The 23,708-nt window shown below is 37.9% G+C and overlaps 1 protein-coding gene across 6 annotated transcripts in view; it reads left to right on the forward strand.

The window, feature by feature from the left end:
* Positions 1-23,708, forward strand: part of LOC132697782 (rap guanine nucleotide exchange factor 2) — a 40,931-nt gene that overhangs the window by 989 nt on the left and 16,234 nt on the right. For 4 of the 6 annotated variants that reach the window (XM_060663417.1, XM_060663419.1, XM_060663418.1 and 1 more), the window contains exons 2-4: positions 8,293-8,674; positions 9,790-9,873; positions 23,176-23,251. In XM_060663417.1, coding sequence (XP_060519400.1) covers positions 8,409-8,674; positions 9,790-9,873; positions 23,176-23,251 — 426 coding nt within the window. In that variant the 5' untranslated portion in view covers positions 8,293-8,408. Of the gene's footprint in view, positions 1-8,292; positions 8,675-9,789; positions 9,874-13,237; positions 13,615-15,918; positions 15,961-23,175; positions 23,252-23,708 lie in introns of those variants that run through there. The other 2 variants (XM_060663421.1, XM_060663422.1) reach the window with 2 other exon arrangements.

A 23,708-nucleotide genomic window follows, 5' to 3' on the forward strand; every position in this document is an offset into this window, starting at 1 on the left:
CTTAAAAGTTTACCGAACGCAAACAACACGAATACATGATATGATCGTAAAAATTGACACGTCAAAATTCAAACCGTGGGAAATTTCGCCGAAAACATCCGATTGTTCCCAAACCCGTGCCGTAAAATCCCGAAAATGTCCCAAGTGGCTCGGATCCGTGGGAAACGAAACTGACGTGGTAAACTGACGCTTCCCGCACGCCAATGTATATCGTTTTATTTTGTAATTGTACGCGGTTGATAAATTTGTGTTTTGGAAAAGACAACCGATAATTTCTTCAAGTTAAACGTTCTATATAGAGTAGGTTTTCACTTTCATCATTCCATATCAGTCCATATGTATCGCACAACTTAAAATTAAAATGTTATTTCATTTTTAAGTTATGTTAAAGCTTAACTGTTTCATAATCGACAGTTTAGTTACGAATTTGTTTAGGTACGAGTGTAACGAAGCGGAATTGGCTTGCGATAGTTTTTAATGAGACTGAGGTTTTAAAGTAACGTACTGCCTATATGCCTACTAGACTAGCAAACTAGAAAAAAGATGCGGACACAGTATTTAGATCCCTGGCAATTTTCAACCTCTCAAAGCTTGTCGTTACACTCAGATGTTGCAAGAAACACGTGTTATTGTTATATGTATGTTAATTTTGTAGTGTCGGTCCAGTATTATCGTCGGAATGTGTCATCTAACATCAATTTGTATTAAAGTTCTCGACTTTCTCGTACAATTACAGTCTGCATGTAATGCGTTGTTAATTAGCAGTGGCTCCTCATCGAAATGAATTAACACTAAACATATTTTTAATTTTGAAAAATGGAAACGGAATAACGCAATTTAAGAAATCAATTTCGTTGGGCACGATCTTATTTCAATTTTCCTTTTCATTACGTCGGTAGCATCGACCCTCGGGCCGAAGCCCTTCATTTTAAAATGCAACTGAGCGAAAAACTTAATAAAATATAATATCCGATACCACGGGAAAATTTCAGCGCTCAACCACGTACCTGTGACATTCCAAAAACGTCCTATTGCGAATTTTCGGCCGATGATTCACCGATAACGTCGTTCTTATCGCCTGCGAATGTGTTTAATTAACACTCCGAGCGCATAATATTTATAGGCAAATATATTGCAGATCATAATCGCCAAATTGCACAAATCAAATCGCTGAAAGCACTGACAACGCCACGAATCACGCGAGGTTATCTTACGGGGGTTGTCTTGATGTGTCACTGCTTCCGATCTATGGTATATCAAAGGAGAAGAATATGAAATAGGTTAACAATAAATTGCGATCGTTTTATGACGTCACTGTATAGCGATTTTAACGCGACAAGCGTATCGATTAACTTTAATATCCCGTTTCTGAAAAAGGTGAATTTTAAGTTAATGCATGTTTTTTTCTTGATCTGGGAAACACATTATTCTTATTTTAGTAAACAGAAAATAAAAAAAGTAAATTTGCTCTTCTTCAGTATAATCTATTGTTGTAAAATTAATTGTAATGTCCATCAAGCACAATGTTATGTATCTACTAAAGTTTAGTGTGCGAATCTGTTGACAACCAAACGACATATGGACTTCTGTGTTGGCCGCATTTTTTTATCTAAGTTTAAGATCAAAGTTAGTTAATTTTTATGAAAATGCAAGCAGAAATATATTTTTGATAAAAATGGCTAATTAATTTATCTTTGAAAAATGTTCAACTTACTGAACAGCCCAAAATAACTCATACACGTGTAGGTTATAGAGGAAAACAATGTGTATTTAACAAATAGGGAATATATAACGCCATGGTTCGTTTCGGTTTAATTTTGGTTAGTTTCACCCATATAGAGGCCCTGTCTATGCCGACAGTACGGGAACTTAACCAATGGTGCCTCTAATGACAAATTCTGGCATCTCTAATTGCAAATTCTGACGTTCGATCCATAAGACCTTGCGACAACAAACAACATGGCGGCTGACAGATCGGCCATGTTTGGTTGCGGCATTTTTATGGCAGTGCTTTCGACATATAATGCAGCATGGGTCGAACGTCAGAATTTGCAATTAGAGTTGCCATTGGTTAAAAACGAAATTTCAAATCGCGCGCATGCGCTTAGTGAACAGACCTTCTCAAAATTTTGTTACATAGTTGCTTCACGCGTTCCTCCTGCATAGGAAGGGCCTCTACATGTCTGCGAGCTATATGGGTTTCATCGAAGCCTTCAGCTGGTCACAGATATTAACCACGGAAAGAAAAAAAAGTTAATAACGATTCTGTTATCCGACTTGTTTGAGGTTTCGCAATAGTAAACAGTCTAGAAAAACGTACGTGTGCATGCGAGCGAAATGCTTGGTCAGGATTAATAAGCTTTTTGATAAACGAATACGGTGCGAGTTCATCAATTTTTTCTCGAAAACCGATATTTTCTAGACGCCATCGCAACTGCATGGCCCCACGTAGCAACATTAAGATGTAGGTCGCGCCGCTTTTTACGGCCATTTTTGTGACATAATAGCGTAACGGATTTGCGGATTATTTCGATGTCGGTACGTGCAAAGCTTCATTGCCCGCGTTCACCTTGTTTTTGCGCTCTTAATTCGAATGTCACCCGACGACTGTGTAAACAGCGTCGCGTCGGGTTAAGCGGTGACGTTATTTTTGTTGGGGCTCCACGCGAAAGGTGTGCGTGCATGTGGTAAAGAAAACTGACGACCACGGACGGAGTCAGGTGTTCGATTTCAACGGCAGCTGCGACTCCGCGGCGGGGATCCCGACCCGATGCGCTAATTTTAACTGCGTCGGGCAGTATATATGCGGGGTAGGTCCGACTACAATTTATCGGCAATCAACCGGATAAACCGTAACATTTAACAATCGCAGAATGCGAGTTTCTTTTTCTTTCTTCGGGCATGCAATGCGAACGCAAAAAGTTTTCTTGCCGTTACCATGTAGTTACACTTGGTCTTATCTTTCCATTACAGCGACAAGAGTAACAGGTCTAACCTACACTTTGAGCCTTTTTTTAACATCAGTCTCGACACGCTTAAATCATACATAGTCACAATACAATAATTTTCAGAAGAATACTTATTCATTTATTTATTTATTATTAATTTTACGAACAGACTCCATTTCTACATAAAACTACAAGGCTACAATCTCTAAAGCTGAGGAGAGCAAAATAAATAACTAAGTTATGTTATGTTATGCTTGCTTGAGTCTGATTGCTAAACCTAGCAATCATTAGCGAATGAAATAGACTGACTGGCTGCATAAAACTCAACAGATTTTAGAAACCCTAATTTTTTTATTACTGACTCTAGACTGTCGGGTCGGCTCCTCTTATCATTGATCAAAAATTTACTTACTAATACCAAGGCAAATCGCAAGAGATAAAGACCTTTTTGCTATTCACTAACACCAATGTAACATAGGGCAAATACTAGACGACAAAGTAATTTCCTAGATGTGGACATTTTTGCATTGAATACCTTTTGAATTTTGTTTGTTTCTTTCATATTCAGGCTGGGAAATTTTGGAGCTGCCCTCTTGTATAGTATACAACGTCTGTCGTGCCTCTCTAACCGATCTTGGGACGGTAAAACTATTTTATGCTGAATTAATTACGACTATAATTAATAAACGCATTTTCTTTTTTTTTCTACTGGTTTAAATCCTGTTTTAGCCGCCTCCGACGTCTAACGCGCTACGAGCGAGATCGAAAGATTTTGCCTACGGCCTTCTGGGTCGAGTCTTCCGTTAGCGTCGCATTCCTCTTCTGGCGACTCGCTTCACAGGATGTTTGGCAATGCGTTTGAACGCGAACAATGCGTCGTTACTTTCCGTTCGTTCAAATTTCCCCCGACGTTTCGAAACTATAGAGCGGCACGTACCTAGGGCGGACGACACCCCCTTCTTAGGCGGTTCCTTTAGGATTATAATGACGGTGGTCGCCGTATCGTGATAATTAACGAAAGGAAATGCCGCGAAGATGGAACTTCCGGCGACCGCGCAGCTGGGTTATTGCCCGTGTATCGTCATCATAATTTAGAATTGATTTTACATTTCAACGAGACCTCTGGTGAAGAAAATATTAAACTGCTTCCGAGGTAACATTGGTTAAAGTGTGTAGTAGTGTAGTATAGTCGATTTTTTTCAAAATTTCGACGTATTAATGGACACCCTATATTGTTAGCAATTGGTTTTATTCTAGGGGTATTATATCATTAAAAGAAATAGTAATGTCTTTGCTATTTCAAAAATACCCAATATTGTCAACAAGTGACCTAACGTGGGCGGCTTTAAATTCAACAAGAATTTATACGCGTGTTATCTTAAACCTCGAATAGCTCAAAAAGTAAGTAAAATTTGAATATAAGATAAATTACAAACTTAACTTATTTTTGATCCTAGAATTGATATCTGAAAGTTCCGTGTGAAAATCTTGAGATTTTGTTAATTGAATTCGCCAAAACGGGACACCCTGTATAAGCTTAGACGTATCTGTCAAACTGAGTAGGGCATCATCTCCTTAGTCTGTGGTTAAATTTTAGTTGCAATAGCTGGATTAGTACAGCCACAACGCAATTTTACATGGCACAATTAAAATATGAAAAAAACAATCTCAATGTTTGCCTAAACTGGGCAAAATTTGGATAGGAATTTCTTAAGAAAGTGACCTTTATTTTAATCAAGGATTCCAAAAATGTCATTATATTATTTTATAGTGTTCCATTTAAAATAACGAAGTTGAGGTCGTTAACAGAGCCATAAATAATGCGTAATTTGTTAAATTTAAAAATGTAATGTTGGAAGCACTGACACAGTGTTGAAAGTTTCTATTCTGTGCTTAGGAAGTTCCGATTATGCAGTGGTTGCCGGGCTTCCATTCAGAAAATGATCCCCGGCAGACGAGATGAAGAATGTTATGTTGTGTTAGGTATTATGTCTGTCCGTAAATTAAATAACAGAAAAGGAAAATGGCAGTTGAGACGAGCGGTTCAAAAGTGTGGATGAGAATTAGACTTAAATAATTGGAACCATATTATCAAAAAAATTCCTTCACAATCCCAAAAGATCGTGGCCATCATCTTTTTTGTTGACAATAGTAATTGATAAAGACACGGTGTTGTCCAAACAATTGTCATGTAAAAATATATAATTTCCTGAAAATCTGAACTTTTAGTTCTTATTTATTTTAATAATAATTGCGTTGCCAAGTATGATTGGATTTCAGAGAGTGATGTTGCGTTAATCAATTTTTTCAGAAAAATTACGGCAACGTAGCAACTTGTCAGTTGAGGAGTGACGCTCTACGAAAATATCATAGCCACCTGCGGCGCATCAATTTTTACCGTAGTAGGGCCACTATATTTTCTTATTACTACATGCATATGGCCGATATGTTCGCACTTAACTAGACTAGTGGAAATTAAACGTTTGGGATGATTGAGGTCTGCGCAAACATTCGAAAACGTCTGGTGACGTTATTTCAATGAACACGCGGTTGCCACAAACAAAACCCGCTGATTGACGGTTTCACGACGATGTCGTGGGGTTTCGCCTTCGTCGTTTATTTATTGCGGAAAGGGCAATAATAGTTCGTTGACACCTATCGCATTTTTACCGATAATAACACGAAGCGGCGGTATATATTATTGCTATGACGAGCGGCGACTCGAATACCTTATTATTATTGGGCTTCTCGTGTGTGTGACGCGTGATAAAAAATTGTCGGGACCTGGATGCTGAAAATGCGGATCCAGCTGATGCGACGTTTATACAGGGTGTTATATTGAGATTAATGGGGGAAGATATATTTTTGAAACTTAATATCCCGTATATATAATATGACAAGTTGCAGAAGCATAATCTGGTACGTAATACTAATAATAAGAATGACTTTATTTAACATTAAATTAATTGCGCACTTGAAACAATAATTACTGTAAAAATGAAGCTTTCAATTTGGAGCAAGTCTAGCCTTCGGCTACTCTACTGAACCAAACAAAGACAAACATGATTTAGAATACGTTAATGCCATTGAAATGAAGCGGTGCTGAGTGTAGATGAAAGTGATCAAGATATAATACGGCGTAAAATTTACCAGTTATACGAGGAACAAAACGTGAATGATATATTATGTGAATAATTTTAAGTAATTTAAGTAGGTAATAAAAATAATTTGTAATTTTATTTTAGATTTAAACATAAATAAATAAATTTTGTTTAGTATCTTTTCTAACAAAACCCCAAATAATTAAATTCTAAGCAAAGTACGGACCTGTTCGGCCATATTTCATTCTTACAGCTTGCCCGGGTCAGTTAGTCACTTTCTTATATCTATGAACAGACTTTACCGACATCCAAATAGAATTCATTCCGTGGTACTGCCGATTTATGGTTAGTTTAAATCTACCTAGATGATGCGGGCAAAATTAAAGGAACTTTGCTTGCTTTGCTTACGATTGAATTATAACACGCCGATTAGTTTGTGCATATACTGTTGAAACCCGAAGAACTACCATTTTACAGGGCGGCCAGTTGTTCTAATCGTTTCCAATCATACTTTAACACATTTTAGAAGAAATAATATTTTTTCTTTTTACAATACGCTTTTATATTTTTTAATTGTTTTCGGAAGTTTTACTGCCGCTCAATTGGGTGCCCTGTATATCCCGAACAACTGGAATGCGACGTAACGTCTTGAAATCGCTGTTCTGTTGACCTTTATTATCGTTTATTACACTTGGCTACGGATTACCGTACTTTTATTGCCGCACAGACTTACCCACATTCGAGTCTATGGGTGGCCTATGCGCGCACCTGATGCTGATGCGGCCTCCTAAGGTCGCTGAAGAAAGCGTCGGGTGGGGGGAGTTTATCCGAATGACCGGTTCTCTCTGAGTGACACAATTCGGACTTCGCTGCCTCCAGGTGCACAAAATCTCGTTTATTTTATCATCGGACGCCCTTTAGGCGGATTAAAGAAGTATATACATTGTGCATTAGGAAGCAAATAGTGTATTTAAAACTTGGCGTTCGTTATCGAAGCACCTTCGAGAAATTAGGTTATGTCCTCTTTTTGGTTGTTATCCAGCGAATACAATGCTTTCTGAAATGCTGTATTATGCAACAAGTTTGCGAGGATTTTAACAACGTGTTACGTACTATATATATTTTTTCTACGACCATTAGTTTTTGGGTACATTTTTGTAAAGGTTCATTCAATGAGTGACGGGTGACGTCACCGTCAGAATTGACAAATGTCAAAATACACTTCAACAACAAAACCGACGTCTTTCTGCGGTCAGTACGTCGTGAGCAGGGAGTAGAAAAAAATATATAAATTCACCATTTAAATATTTTTTATTGATATATACATACTCGACGCTGACATTACGTTACTTTAAATACTGCGGTTCCAAGAAATATGTTAGTTTGATGAAATAAAAATATAACTGCTTTAAAAGGCTATGGCAGAATGTTATTAATGCTATGACTATAGCAGCACGTGGTAGCTCTGAGGTAGCGCAAGTAAACTCGATCTAAATTGAAATGGCAAGGGATTGATAGAAATGTGGCGGGTGAAACTTTAGAATAGGAAGACGGCTAGTAATGGGCTCCTTTATATAAATATATACAAATATTCTGCAACAATGGTTTTATGAAAACAACTTACTACTTAATGAACTGAAAACCCAAAAACTTATTTTCTCCTGTAGTAAAGTGGATTTTCTAAATGCAAATAACATTAATCTCTTGGGATTTGTTATCGATAGAACTCTATTCTAGACAGGCCATAATGGCAAAGTTCTGTTTTACGTATACGAGAAAACGCTGCTGTCTATCGAGTGACCACTAATAGGCACGACTAAAATGCCAGGCAAGTTGATATGATCACACCTGGTTACTCTAGGCTGACGCAATCTAATAAAATTAATGTAAAATTTTATGTTTTCCTGCCCAAACTTAAAAACCCACTTTTAAGCAATTTTATATCGGACCAGAAGATCTCGTCAGGGTTCATGAACATCTCAGTTTGGTTAAAAAGTATACCAAGTATACTAAGTACACAAAATCTGCTTTCATAACGTTTGTCCGAATAAAAATGTCGAAGTTTTACATGAGTGCCCAAAAAATAAAAAACTTGCGAAAGTGCTTTGCGAAAACGATTTCGCAAAGCACATGAAGCAATAAAATCTGCCCCTCAAAATACATATTATCTGCACTGGTTCAATAAGTCCCCGATATTCATTCACAAAATTGCGAAATAACTAAATTTTCTTTTATTCTTACAGAACCCCGGAGGTCTAGTCGGCCATGGACACGCGGCAAGCGACGACCCCGTCAGCGGAACCGCAAGGAACGACAAAATGACGACGATGCGTCGTCGCCTCCTCGATTACCGAATGCAATGCGCGAACACGAACCACCTACTTGTCGGTCGCGTGCGGCGATCGCGAATGACGCGCCATCTAGAGCTACGATGACCGATTGGGAAGGCATGTGGCTGAGGGCGCTGGCCCGCCCGCCGCACTGCAGGTCGTTGCAGGACCTCCAGGTGATTTATTACGGCCTGAGCGGGCTGGAGGCGCTCCAAACGCTGCGAGACTCGAGCCTGCGCGCCCTATGCAAAGTAGTGCGGTACGAGCGGCGCATGGCCAACGACGTACTGTACCAGTAAGTAGAAAAAACGCGGGAAAAGGTGATTTAATCAGTATACAGGGCGTTCTTGAATTTAATCTCAAGGTCGATGGACAAATGGGAAAAAGTTCTCGTTGTAATTGTTGCATTCTAGTGTAGACTAAATAATGACAGTAATAAGTCGATCACTGTGGTTATTCTGCCGAATTGAAAATTGAAAAATGAAATTTCCAAAAGCTAAAATTTAAATTAAAAAAATTATTTAATATGTGTAAATGTAATTAATATTATTACTAAAGAATATTGCTAGTTTTATTTTCATCTGTTGGTCCATTATTAGATTTAACAAGATTAAATAAATTCAAACTTCAAACAATTGTCTATTCAAGTATTATACAGCTAATTTAGACATTAGTTTTTGGTTTTAGCAAATTCGGTTTTCGCTACAAATAAAATAAATTATCGTCCAACTTAATAACTGTAACATTTTTCGTCCTTGTTACAGATTAATTGAAACTGGTTGAAGTCTGCAGAGTTCTAATTGCGTAGCAGATAAATATACCAAATAGTAATGAAGTAGGTGTTGCAATCCATTTACCTAAATCAACATGAAATGTTAGATGGCAAATGTGTCCTGGTTATTTGGCAAAATTTGGTTTTTTATCGCGGTTATAAGACTCACACACCAGTGCCGTGCAGTATTTTTAAGAAAATTAAAGAAATATAAATTTCAAGAAGAAATCTGGCATTCGTCGTAACAATGTTTTTCCCCGTGTTAACTAGAATGCCCTCAAACTTATAGAAACCGAAGTTTTTAACATAACTCCACAAAGTTGGGTAAATTCTGTTAAACATATAGAAAACGCAGAACAATCGTACATCCATATTTTGAGTAATTTAAGTAGGTAATAAAAATAATTCGTAATTTTATTTTAGATTTAAACATAAATACATACATAAATAAATAAATATTTTTTAGTTTCTTTCCTAACAAAACCCCAAATAATTAAATTCTAAGCAAAGTGCGGACCTGTTCGTCCATATTTCGTTCTTGCAGCTTGCCCGGGTCTTTCCTTAATTCGTAACAGGTAGTCACTTTTTTATATCTATGAACAGACTTTACCTAATTAACCGACCTGTATTTATTTCAGCACTGGAGAGCTGTCGACGTGCTGGTACATCTTACTTTCTGGATCAGTTTTCATTGATGGGTCCATGTTCCTTCCTCGCTCCAGGTAGGAGTTTTAGTTAAATTATAAAGTTAGTTTTAGTTTAGTTGCATAATTTTTCGTTATATATTTATTTTATTATCTATTGCCTTAGCAAGTCTAATTTAACTTCAATCATCATCCTTTTACGTATAATGTCGTGGTAAATCCCACGAATTCTGCATTTCCTGCGTTTCCTTCGAATAACTTTCCTTACGAATCTTTTTGTCGTGAGTGATGTGTGAGCGGAGACGACGATGTACGGACACTAGACTTGCTACAGAGCGTGCCGGCTACTTGTGATTCCAGTTACATCAATGCCTTTTTGGTGGTAAGTACCAAGACAAAATTCAGAACAGGACCACGATAAAGAACCCGGTCATGCTAGACTGAAATAGCTTTTCCGTAATAATCCATAATATAAAAACAATAATGAAGCAGAATACAAGTCCATTAAAAACACTATTCGCAACAAAATCCGCGAAGCGAAGACCTGGATGAAGGAAAGATGCAGAGAAATAGAGGAAGATAGCTGGTATTGAATCGAAAAGAGACTCAGACTCAAAACTATTGAATTTTGAACTTTTCAATGAGCAACGAGCAACTGACTACGAGCTAACAACAACCGAGAACCCAAGAGATGAAATTGACCACGGTAGGATAGCAAAATTTGGCAAAGCAATGGAGCTAGACGATATGTATTGTGAGCTTTTGAAATTCTTTGACAAACATTCAACTCTGGTACTCTTAGACCTGTTCAACGACGTCAGAATGGGCTTGGAACTCGGGAAGCCATTTTCACTTTTGACGTTCTTGCCCAGGAGATGCCTAGACGTCAATTAGGATCTCTATGTGTGCTTTGTCGATTATAGAAAAGCGCTTGATAATGTCAGGCATGAAAAACTACTGGAAATCCTACAAACATTGAACATCGACTATCATTACATGCAGATTGTATCAAAGCTGTATTGAGGTCAAGCCGCTAAGGTCAGGGGTGTATCTTATCTCCAATGCTATTCAACATATACTCGGGGTAGGGAAGCATTGGAAGGCGAATCCGCTGGGATAGTAATAAATGGGAGAATCCTTAATAATATTAGGTACGCTGACGACACGGTTTTGTGTGCGGGCTCTCTCTCTTACAGAGACTATTTAACAAAGTAGTGAAAGCTAGCAAAGATTACGGTCTCAACATGAACATCAACAAGATTAAAATGAGGGCGATAACAAAAAGGAAGCCCATCGTAGACGGGAAAACATTTCGACAAGACACTACGAATACCTTGGCACCATAATTAATGAAGACGTTCAATATAAACAGGAAATCCTGACTCGTATTGAACAGGCGAGAAAAGTCTTTATCGTGGATGAGTAGATCTACACACGAGGAAGTGTTAGGAAGAATCTGCAAAGAACTCGAAATACCCTCTACCATTAAAAAACGCAAACTTGAGTTCCTGGGACATGTATCACGCGGTACAAGATATGAGCTGCTGAAACTCGTTATGGAGGGCAAAATTGTTGGTAGACGAAGTGTAGGGCGCCGAAGAATCTCTGCGCTTGCCCAATCTTCGAGAATGGTTTGATCTATCGTCAAAAGTGAAGGTAGACATGATGATCAGCCACCTCTTCTTCTTTCTTCTTTACTTCTAATGGCCACGACTGCATAAGGTCATTCGGCCAGCTTACACAATTTTTCACATTATTCAGATATCCTAAAGAATGCCTTCTTAAGAGAAGGGTCTGGACTAATCCATAATCCTCCAGGTTTTTGTTTTTTGCGTATACAAAAACGGAAACTTCTAAATAAATTGTCATAAAATGACGACCGATTCGTCAAACGGCTCCAGCAATTATCGGATACGGATCCCATCCGGTCTGGTTACCAGCGTGAATATAGGACATTCGGAAACCGTATTTAAATACACCTCATGGAATTACACATCACAAATCCGTGTACATCCACGTAAGACGCGCACTATTTTCCAAAGTTATAGGCACTACGTCTCTATCACTTCAGATAACGAATACACGTAATTTCGACCGACTTCTATAAATTTTTTGGAAGCGGGCCAGAGCAACGTCCGCCATGGTTCCATCGAAAGACGAAATTTTAAGGTTACGCGGTCCTTCGTTCGTCTTATGTGTGTATTATGTATAAATGCTCAAATAAATAATTCGTTAAGAACTTTTGTTTTGGTTAGTTGATTAATATCTCCGCCATTTTGAGTGTAAGTACCCAAAAACACTCTCCGAATTATTTGGATATGTATTCTTCTTCCTGCTGTTTCTTGAGCCTTCTATTTTTTCGATAACACTCCAAAAACAAGCAAACTCTTTCTAGAAACACTTCTATATTAACTAAACGCATTCATCTTTAGTGCAACTTGTCAGATTTGCATGTGACTTGTCAAACTTGAATCACCAAGACAAAAACTGATGTTCTCTCTACATTGAAAACCGTGAAGTGTAAATGTAGGAAATTTATGGCATTATATTATCGATGTATAAGTCCTTATTAGCTACTGATTAATGAATTCGTACCTCCGTACCATGAACCTTAAGTTTGGTCATCTCTCGGCATTAAGTACCGGTTAGTACTCCATACCAATTTAGTCAGACGAGCATGAATCATTTTATTTTACGTCTCGACCTAATAAAATCGTCACTCGTACCTACTCTAGCGTATTTGGGCATCGTTTAACCTACGCCAACCAATTTTAACAGGTTCGTGGGCGCGGCGAATCTCACGAAGTCCAAAAAGTTTGTCGCGCAAACCTTTTTATCCCAGCGCAGAGTTTTGAGATGACGTTATTAAGGCCGAGTTACCCGGCGCATCCGCCACAACCCAGGAATTCAGAATTTAACCAAAACTAATATTTTTTTTCCAACATGTTTTTATTTTCCTGTTGCCGACACGCTAGTATATAACTTTGTTGTTAAGGCGCTCTTGATTAATTTCATACGAGGCGAATAAAAAAACTCGTTACGAGGCATTCGCTATGGCTCTCGGGTCGATTAAATCGCACTCGTTATTCATTCAACCCGACTCTTTTTGTTATTAATAATATGCGTTTAAAAAAAAAACCTTTGACTTGTAGCTGGGAACGCCGTCCCGCGGTATTGCCGCGGCGTCCTATTTCGCGCGAAGAAATTCGCAATCGGGCGGCCCATTTTCAACGAAATGCCAAAGTGATTCGGAACGTCGTAATAATAAATACGTACATCGTTTTACGCACTCCAATTGCAATAAAAAGTGTAAAAATTCGTACGTTTCGTGACCATCCGACAACAGTGCTGAAGGAATGTCGGCGGCGACCGATATGTCACGAAGCTTCATGTTTTCGGGACTTTAACTTGCGCATTCTCCTCGCGCGGCGCTAGCGTCGCAACCAACAAACCAGATCCATTCGCGATGTTCTCTTTGAAGTGATAGGATTACAGTAATTTGGTTAATTTTCGGGGCGTAGATCCCATCGAATATTTCGTCGAAACGGGATTTTGTCAGGGCGCCGAGTCGCTCTCGTCGTCGCGGAAACGTTCCCGGACATTCGACGCGAGTTTCACCGACCGTCGTGCGGTGTTCATAGAAGACTTTCCTTTTACCTGAGCACCAGAACGAACCTAAGCAATGCTAACGTGAATATTGTGCAGAGTGCCTCGCTATTGTTGAATATTACGGTCGGATACGTTTTATTGTGACTCATTTTAGTGGACTGTGAACTTTTTGGATAATTTCGCTGACGACTTTCGGGATTCGTGCGATGGGTAATATGCTCGCCCCTTACTTTCTACGCTATTTTTGCTCGCGACTGCGTTAGGGTTAGCGTTTTCTCACCATTGTTGTAAATTACTGCGAAAGTAGAAATCGAATGAGATTTAAGTAGGCAAATCCCTAGCTGAGATTATCGTTTCCCATTGCTTTGTTTACCTGATTCAATATATTTAAGAGTTAACGGTTAATGATTAATGTTAGAGATAGCTTTTAATTTTTATTTTAACGGTCTAAAGTCAAGCCCGCTGTCCCGTTGTAGTTTTCCCGTGACGGCTATACTTTTTGTACCAGCGATCCCCCGCAGAACAAATGTTATCGACCAGTCCCTTCCGCGAAACCTACACTGCGGCTTTCCAAACGGGTGTAATTGTAATTTTAAGGTCCGTCTTGTCGATTATCCCACGGGCGCGGCGTCCCAAACACTCGTCGATCAGGACGCCAGACCAGCTGTCGGAATGCGCGCAACACATTAACCAAATCGATTGTGTTCAAGGTTAGACGTCTTTGTTTTCGTTAATTATTTCGTTTTCGGTTCGGCCCACCGTGTGTGAGTGTGTGTTTGTTTATCATTTCGTACGGCAACGATAATAAGGTTCGGTTAATCGATGCAAGAAAATCATAGCGTGCTGCGGAAGGCAATTCTTCTTCTTAAAGAGAATCAATCGGCAAAATGTCATTGAATATGTATGTGATCGCTTTAAAAGGGCCAACGTAGTGGCGAAGATACGTGTTTGTGTTACGGGGACGCGCTGTACCTATATGTAGAGCAAATTAATTCGTGTACGGTTAAGCGGCTTGTCGGTTTGGGAAATCGATATCGGTTAATTAAACCTGAATTAGCGCGTTCATCACTTTGACGTTCCGTTTTCATTCGGTACTTCTGGTAACCACCGACGCGATTTCGAGCGTGTAATCGGTTGCGGATGGCGACGAATGCGACCGGCCGCCGACGGTCCGTGCGCACGGGTTTATTTAACGTCTCTACGGCATCGAGTAAAAAAAAAGCTCCCTTCGGATTGCATTAACGTGTGTTAATAACTAGTTGTCGGCCTTGTTTATTAATCTAGCTGAAAGAAGGGAACCCGAACACGTTTCGCCGCACACTTGGGTTCGATCTCGGTAACAGGTGCCGGGCAAAGCGCCGGACTAAGCCCGTGGGGTGTAAAACGTCCGCTTTCGCAAGAAAAACGCGAGAAATTTGGAATGAGTTAAAATGTGGATGAAACAGTATTGAATGAAAGAAAACAAGTGATTTTCAGTCGTTTTCAATAACGAACAAGATGTAATAAAATCCAGATTGAAAAAACTGAAAAAGAAGAAGAAGAAGATTAAACCAATATGATTATTGTGAAATGTCAGCCAAAAGCACTTTCAAAAACTGCTTATGTAATATTCTCTGCAAAGAATATTAAGAACTCTAGATTGGACCATCATGAACATGCATTTTTTGAAAAAACAAGATTGCCTTTTTCATCGTAATGGACAACGCAAGCAAAAGCAGCATCCCGCTACAAAAAGCACCCAATTCATCAAGCGGAAAAACTAAAATTTCAAAATACTTATTACAAAATGATTCTGATTTTGAATTCAGTTACAAGAAAGGGCAACTGGAGGCATTTAATTCATACGCTATTAATATACAATAGTTTTTAGCTGAGCACATGGAGACACTGGTTTTACGTCTTTTTCGTTATCATTTGTGGCAAATGTTAGAGCAGAAAATGTTACTCCAACTTAACCAACAAATTGAAAATATACCTGAAAGCTGAAAAAAAAGAATACAGCACAATTTAAAAAAAAGCTGGTGATTCTCAAAATAACATAGAAACCATTTTAATGACAACTCTGAGAGGGTAACAGAATTTGAAATTGAATAAAACTGTGCCCATTTAGATAACTAATGATAATTTGTATATATTTAGTGTATTTCTATTTGTATCTAAATAAACACCTTAAAAATCCTTCCTTTAGACTCCTACAATATCGACCGATCAGGTGTTCTGTTGCGGTCGGCAGGTTATTTCGATAATAGCCTTTAAATGCTAAGAATAAAGATATACTTTGGGACAAAGTATACGCGTTTCGTTGTTTCGCCGTTCTCTTCCGTTGTGCCGGAAAGACGCGCAATACGGACCTGCGCCGACGACCGGTTCTCTATGCACGATTAAAATTTTACTTTCAACTCCTATATAATAAATAATTACGATAATAATTTAAACGATAGATATTTGTAATGGCGAAACTGTTAAAAAGATTAGCGGCTGGCTGTACTTTTCCTCGGTTTTGGGATTTTCTCACGTGATGGCCGGATCCTCGAGGCCGCCTCGTACGTTTTAAAGGTTCGTTTACTGTTGCCGTTATTTTTAATCGGTGTTTACTATTAATGCGGTCGCGATCGCTGCGGAGAAATCGCTAATTCGATTAGCGACGACGACGTTCTTGTGGCACGGGAACCGGAACGTTTTTTTGTTTTATGGTTAGGGTGGCGCGCGTCGCCGGCCGCAGAACGAAAAATAGACGGGCATAATATGTAGTGGAGCGCCGTAAGGCATAAAAATGGTAAAATCTCGGAACCCAGGGCCAGTCAATGAATCTATATAACAAGTGTTTGACTGCATTACTAAAACCTCAAATAAAAATGTTGGAAAAAAAATTTGCCGATCTCGATTACAACAATTTTTATAAACAATTTACTGAAAAATGAAAGGCGCAAGGGGGAAAAATGTTTACAGTAAAGATCTTAATTTTATATGTAATTAATTATGCTTGCAGAGTAAATTGATTGACACAAGAAAAAATTTAACCTTAACTATATCGATATTGTTGATTATTGTCGTCGTCGTCGATTTCGTTGATGTAGATTGTAGGTAAAGGATTAGTACAGCTATCGCCATTGCATTCTAAGCAAGCTGCAGTGCAGTTTAATCCACTTTTCCTTAGCATCCTGAGCTACTAGATCTAACACACCTACGATTCTTTTATGGATATTGCGACAATATTCGATTTTCTCTTCGCTTATCAAATTTAAAATAGTTTGCTTGAACTCAGAAGTAGTTACGTAACTGATTTGCTGTCTTAGTTTGGACTTTTTTCTTTCCTTCGTTTCATCCGCTTCTTTTTCACATAAAAAGCACTTATTTTTCCAATCAAAATCAATAGAAGTAGCCGTTCGCAGTTTTTTTTTAGGTGGAGAGCATGTTGACGTGTTCTAAGGAATTGCATGAAAATAATATACAAACCGATATGAAACACCAGTGAACTCTATGTAAACTGTATATATATATATATATATATATATATATATATATATATATATATATATATATATATATATATATAAATACATTTCAGGCATACCCGAATACTTGGTGATTCGGGGAACCTCAATAAAAATATCGACTCCATTTAGTTCTCCGAGAAATACGCAACGGTGACCTAATGCACAATGTAAATAAAAAATTTAGAAAAACCTAACAACAACATTATTGCGCAATTCGAAAAGCACACATCCGAATGTGCGTCTGATAAAATATTTGGGATGCATACATTAAGGCAGACCAATATTTGTAAATCGTATTATGATCATCAGCCTCGTTAAATGCGTCATTTCATCTGCGAGAACCAATGATTCTAGAGGGGGTTTTCAAGGCATTTGATCGACATACCATCTAAACCATATACCAATTTTTTTTTCAATGTCTGTTCTCTGTCGACGCTTAATCTCTTCGAGGCCTATAAAAAATGGCCCCGATCTGACGCCGGCGTTCATCTATTTTTTTTAGATTTTCGATTGTTTTTTGAATATCACTACTGGTCAGGAAGTATTTTTAAAAAATTTAAAACCGCGTTTTCATGGGTTCCAGACGAAAAATAACTTCTCAAAAACCGTTTGCTTCATCAAAGACCCAGTGCTATATATATATATGCTTTATTCTTGACAATTTTTACCAACGTACAGGGTGTGGCCAGTATTCCCAAAAAACTGAAAGTTAGATGTTAATTTGCTATAACTAGAAGACTGATTCAGAAGTCTATTGTACACCAAAATATAGCTCCCACAGACGACTAAAACTTTGGTCTTTAAGGTTTCTATTGTACAGGATGTTCGCGATATTCCGTACAATATTAAAACACGTGTAGCTTTCGATTCGAGATTGTGCAGAGAAAATTGGGGGCAATCAAATATCGTGATGTATTTTTTTTAATTTAATTTTTTTTGGGCTATTTTGGTTTTCAGAAAAAAATTATTTGCAGGGTTTTTCAATTATGGACAAAAATCTAAATCTAAATTATTAGCCGTAATTCAAAATAAGTAAAAAATATGGGTAATTAGTTTAAACAGTATTATAGGCCAGATCGAGAGCTACAATTTTTGTATATACGATTTTCGTCGAATATTTAAAAAAATCTCGCGTTCAATCTAAACGCGATGACGTCACTTACTATCTTGGCTTGCTGCATAGTTTCAGAAAATAATAATTTTCTCGAAAACCATTTACTCTATTGGAAAAATTCATGGACCTGGGAGATTCAGGGCTAGAGCCTCTATTTCGAATATATTTTGAATTATATACGAGGTGTTCCGTTTATGGCCAAAATCAAAAAAATGGTAAAAATTTCCATTTTTTTCCGTACATTATTGGTTTTAAATGAAAACGGAAAAAGATAATTTTATTTAAGCAGTATCGTAAACTGTGTTGAGAGCTACAACTTAATGTAATGTATAATTTACAGTTCCTGTGAATTATACACGGTGCGTGAGATATTTGACTAAAAATATTATTGTAAATCGTTTATACTGGTAGAAATTTTTATCTTTAACAAATTTTGCCATAATTTTGAATTTGAAAGGCAATTCATACAGGGTGTAGAAGAAAAACAATGGGTCCCTTTTTTGACAAGAAACCGTCTTCTTTTTGAAACATAAAGCTATTTCGCGCTACGCGCTACGAACTTGCCTGCCCAGCCGAGCGACGATTTTTCGAAAGCGATCTTAGAATCTTTTTATAATTTAAGGAAAAATTGGACCCTGGCCGACTTATACACGGAAAGTAATTATAAAAAATTAACAATATAAAGGAAATATAATGGTGGAAAAAAAGAGTTGAAAAAAAATACGAAGAAATATGAAAAAATTTTGGGGAAAGCCTACCAAAATATTGGGAAATATTAAAGAAATACGGGAAAATATTGGGTTTACCTAAAAGAAAAGCAAAATCGGAATCCCCGCTCTGTACTAGCGTATCTGTGCTGTTTGTGAGAGCGGTATAGGCGTGGCCAGTCTTCGTCAGTGAAAGTCGATTCGTTTGCCCGGAACGTCATTTTTTTGGCTACAAGCCGACGATATTAATTTTTCGGAGCAGAATAAAGTAGTTACAGGGTAGAACAACTCTTACAATCAATAGGGAGCTATTTTTTATTTTAGCCAAATCATATTTAAATTGGTTCGTCTCGGAGACGATTAGTGTTGTCAATTCGAAGAAAAGAAGAGATTAAAAAGTTTATAAGAACCGTTATTGATATTCTTTTTTGTATTAAATTTAAATTGTCAGTATTAAAAACCAATTTTACATGGAAAACACAGATTTTTGCCATTTCAACGTGCTCAAAAATATTTTTGGCGAAAAAAAAAACAATGGAAATTACTCCAATTTGGTGGAAATTTTCAAAGATGTTAGAAAAAAATCAATAGTAATATTAACGTACGCTGCTTCCACCTATTTTTTTAATTTGCTTGCGAAAGTCGACAAAATGGGCCGTGACGTCGCGATCCACTTTTGTCCTCAACCTTAAACATTCATTAAATCCGACGATAACAGTACCATAGAATCAATGGTTAAAGAAGTTTCGGTTAGTTTACCAATTCTCACCGACTGACATTTAATGCATCGTGACTTCGTAAGGCATTTCGGGTGTTATATTTAAAAGGCTCTTTAATTAATAAAAAAAAAAGAAAAATAATTATCTGGTAGACTTCAGCAGGTCATTAAAAAAGGAAAAAAAATTGAATTTGAACACCACGTGCCTCGGGTACGAAGCATTCCGTTGATATGGACTTTTTTATTTAATAAAATATGACTGCCTATCAACCGAGTCGGAGTCCATAACCATGGTTCGCCCTGTATAGTCCAGCGTCCGGAACAATGGGTGGGAAACCCGAATCGTTCTCATAAATTAAGTCTCGCGGGTGCGTGTTTTGTTTTCCATTAAAATTGAAAGAAAAAAAGAAGCGAATGATCGGCTGATGGGAACGGGAATATAAATGAATCCGTCGGGTCGCGGAGGGTTACCGACGTATTCATCGTTACCTCGAGTGTTACCTACAGGTAGTATAGTAGCCCCGAGACCACAAGGGAGTAATAAAAACGCCGCGATCCCCACTTATTCGTATTAGTTCCGTAGTTAATCTTAAAGATCTATACTTTCGATATCTATACAATGAAAAAATAGGTGAAAATTTATATATTTTGTCCTGTTGTTGAGAGAAACTTACTGTCGAAAACATGGTGCAAAAGAATTGAGTATATAACGATATAGTGAGTTACTATGCCTAGGTGTCGTTAAATGTTTATAGGATTGCCAAATCCCATAAGACATACATACGTTCGCCAAAATTGTCGATCGCTTGTGACGTAAGCGAAGTCCCCTAACGGTTTTTGTTTTTGTTGTGTAGACCGTTGTATTTTGTGTTTTTTGAACAATTAAAATAATTTAAACTAGTGAGTAGTGCGCTTATGGTTGTGTTAATTGTATTTCTGTAAAAAAAACTTGGACAAAACAGTGTTTTTAAGCTTTAACAAATACTTTAAAATTATATGTGCTTGAGTGGCGAGAACTGAGAAAAACAAAAACTTAAAAGTTTTGTGTCCGTGCTGCTTCTTAGCGGTGTTATTAGTTACGAGATAAGCTCAAAATATTACACATAACAATATAGGTAAAGGTAAGAAATACATTTCTTTTACCTTTTCCAGTGGGATAAGTCACATCAAAAAATAGTTAGGCATGCCTGGAACGAGATGATGCTATTTTGATGAAAAAGCAAGTTCTCGAAAATGTAGTTTTGATCGCTTTCCCAAAGGGAAAGATCTAGTATCCCGAACTATTGGGTTGTTCGGAAAGTCATTTCGTTTTTTTTGGGGAACATGAAAGACAGTTTTCGTAAAATGAATAAATATTTTATTAAATTATATATTGGCCATTCTGGTCCAACACCTTTTGCCATCTTTCTGGCAGTAACATAATTCCCCTCTCATAAAAGTTTTGGTCCTGGCTGGCAAAAAACTGGTTCAGGTGGTTTTTGACATCTTCATTTGAGGTAAAGGTTTTGCCATCCAAAAAATTTTGCAGGGACCGGAACAAATAGTAGTCGGAAGGCGCCAGATCTGGAGAATATGGTGGATGTTGCAGTACGTCCCATTCAAGCTGTAAAAGTTTTTGGCGAGTGACCAAACTTGTGTGAGGTCTCGCATTATCCTGGTGGAACACTACACCCTTCCTGTTGATTAATTCGGGCCTCTTCTCTTTAAGTGAATCATTCAATTTGTCCAGTTGATGACAATAGACTTCTGAATTAATCGTTGTATTGTCCGGCAAAAGCTCAAAAAAAAAACGATTCCTTTGACATCCCACCAAACGGAGAGCATCACCTTTTTTTGGTGAATGTTGGCTTTTGACACTCTTTGAGCCGGTTCACTTTTCTGCTCCATGACCTCTTGCGTTTAACATTGTTGTATACAACCCATTTTTCGTCCCCAGTAATAAACCGCTTCAAAAATGGATCATTTTCTTGACGTTTGAGGAGCGAATCACACACGTCAACGCGACGACACAAATTTCGCTCCGTAAGGACATGGGGCACCGACACATCGAGCTTCGAGGTTAAGCCCATGCCTTTCAAATGGCCATAAACAGTCGAATTCGACAAATTTAATCTCTCACCGATCTCTCGTGTGGTTATTCGCCGATTTGCGTCAACTAATGCCTTTATCGCATCTTTGTCAGCTTCGACCGGCCTTCCAGACCGTGGTGCATCTTCGACATCAAAATTGCCGGATCGAAATTTTACAAACCAGTTCTGGCACTGGCGTACTGTTAACACGCCTTCTCCATACACATCCGTCAATTTTTTTCTCGCTTGGACAGCATTTTTACCTTTTCTGAAGTAAAAAAGTAAAATATGACGAAAATGCTGCTTATTGCTCTCCATATTTAAAAGGGTACCAACCAAAACCTACTGCGTAGAATTAATAGAACTTTTTCACACACAAGCCTTGCAATATCAGCTCTCAAGACATATAATGGTTATGCGGCTTAAGTGTGAAGTTGGTTTCGAAAAAACGTAATTAAGTCCTCTGACGGGAAAAAACGAAATGACTTTCCGAACAACCTTATATTCGGAACGGGTGGATAGTTCGATGTAGAAGAGAGGACAAACTTAATCCAGATAAAAGCTATGTCTGCTCAGTTCATTTTACTGAAAATGATTACGAAAGAGACGTACAAAATGAGTTATTAGGTTTTTTTTTGCGTTGAGTAACACATTAAATTCGCCACAAAATTTAAATTTTAGGTTTACCTTTAAAAGAGATTCTAAAAAAAAAACTGCTGTTCCCACCCTATTATGATTTAACCAGAAGCCACCAACAGAAGCAGGATTATCTAGATCAAAAAGACTTGACTCCAAAAATGCCAAAAAAGAAGCTCAGCAGGTATTGTCTGAGATTTTAGCAACAGCATTGAATGCCACAAGTGAAATTCTAGAGAAGAATCCATCTCCAGAGCCCATCTCCTCTCTTATGTACATACGAGGGCACATATAAATACATATTATTTACCCACCACCTATTTTTTAGTTGTTATGTATGCCTAATGTATTTTTTGTTTTTTAATATGTTCTTTAATATATCAAAAAATAGGGATTTTTAGTTTATAAGTATTTGTTGATTTTTTTTTACAAGTAAATCGTGTTGTTCGTTAGTTTTGTGTATTATTTTTACCCTACCTGAGACCCTATCCTACGCTACTTCCCAATACAGGACTTCAGCTACGTCACAGCCATCGAGAGTTTTCGCATTGCACTTACGAACAGATTTGGCGGATTAGCTTTACGATTCTTGAGGGAAAAGGAGTTGAGTATGTGAAAATCGCTATTTAGAAAAAAAAGGCGAAAAAAAAACTATGAGAACCAATCAACCGGAGGTCATTGTTGTTGGTAAACCTCTAAATTTTCTTTCATACCTTAAACCCTTTTCACGACATAATGATGTCAGTTATTAACTTATTCATTAATAACATCAGTTTTATTCACATTCAAAAAAAGTTTGCATTAGATCTTGGCGTACACCACAGCGCCACGTGGCCCCAATGGTTGTATCCGGCACATGGCCCGTCGGTCTTCGAATGACGTCAGCGGGGTATCTGTTCCCGGAGGAAACGCGCCTGTTTCAGCGACTTTTTCTCCTGCCGCGCGTCATCGACAATTTCGCGCCGAAACGCCTTCTTCAATGCGAGAAAATTAATCCGACGTAATTGTTTTTTTTTTCTCTTTGTTGCAGCTTTGGGAAACGGACGGGAGGCAGCGCGCGCAGACAGAACGAATGTTTCGTGCTCGAGACATCCGAGATGATCGTGGTAAGTTTGAATGGTATTATGAAGTTCGAGTTATAAATCGTGACGGAATCGTGAAATAAGCGCAAAAATCGGAGATAGAGTCCGATTTCTAAAATGAATGTAGCATTTACGAGGGCAGCGCCAAAATTTCCCGGCCTGAATGTGAAAGAAAAAAAGTACAGTAACAATTTTTTATTATTTTTCAATATAATCCCCCTTAACTTCAATACACGTAGTACATCTCTTTATTAACATTTTAAAAAGCATTCTTTTGGTTTGTCTGCAAAATGAGCTAAAACGGCCTCTTTTAACTCAACTTCGTCGTTAAACCGCCGTACACGTAAGTCCTTTTTCAAACATCCAAACAAATAATAGTCGCTGGGGGCCATATCTGGACTATAGGGAGGATGATCTCTCAGTTGGAACCCACAGTCTAAAATGGCAGCTTGTGCAACGCCAGCAGTATGACAGTGGCATT

Source organism: Cylas formicarius, unplaced genomic scaffold, assembly GCF_029955315.1.
Source record: "Cylas formicarius isolate icCylForm1 unplaced genomic scaffold, icCylForm1.1 PGA_scaffold_2__14_contigs__length_35257938, whole genome shotgun sequence".
Classification (NCBI taxonomy): Eukaryota; Metazoa; Arthropoda; class Insecta; order Coleoptera; family Brentidae; genus Cylas; species Cylas formicarius.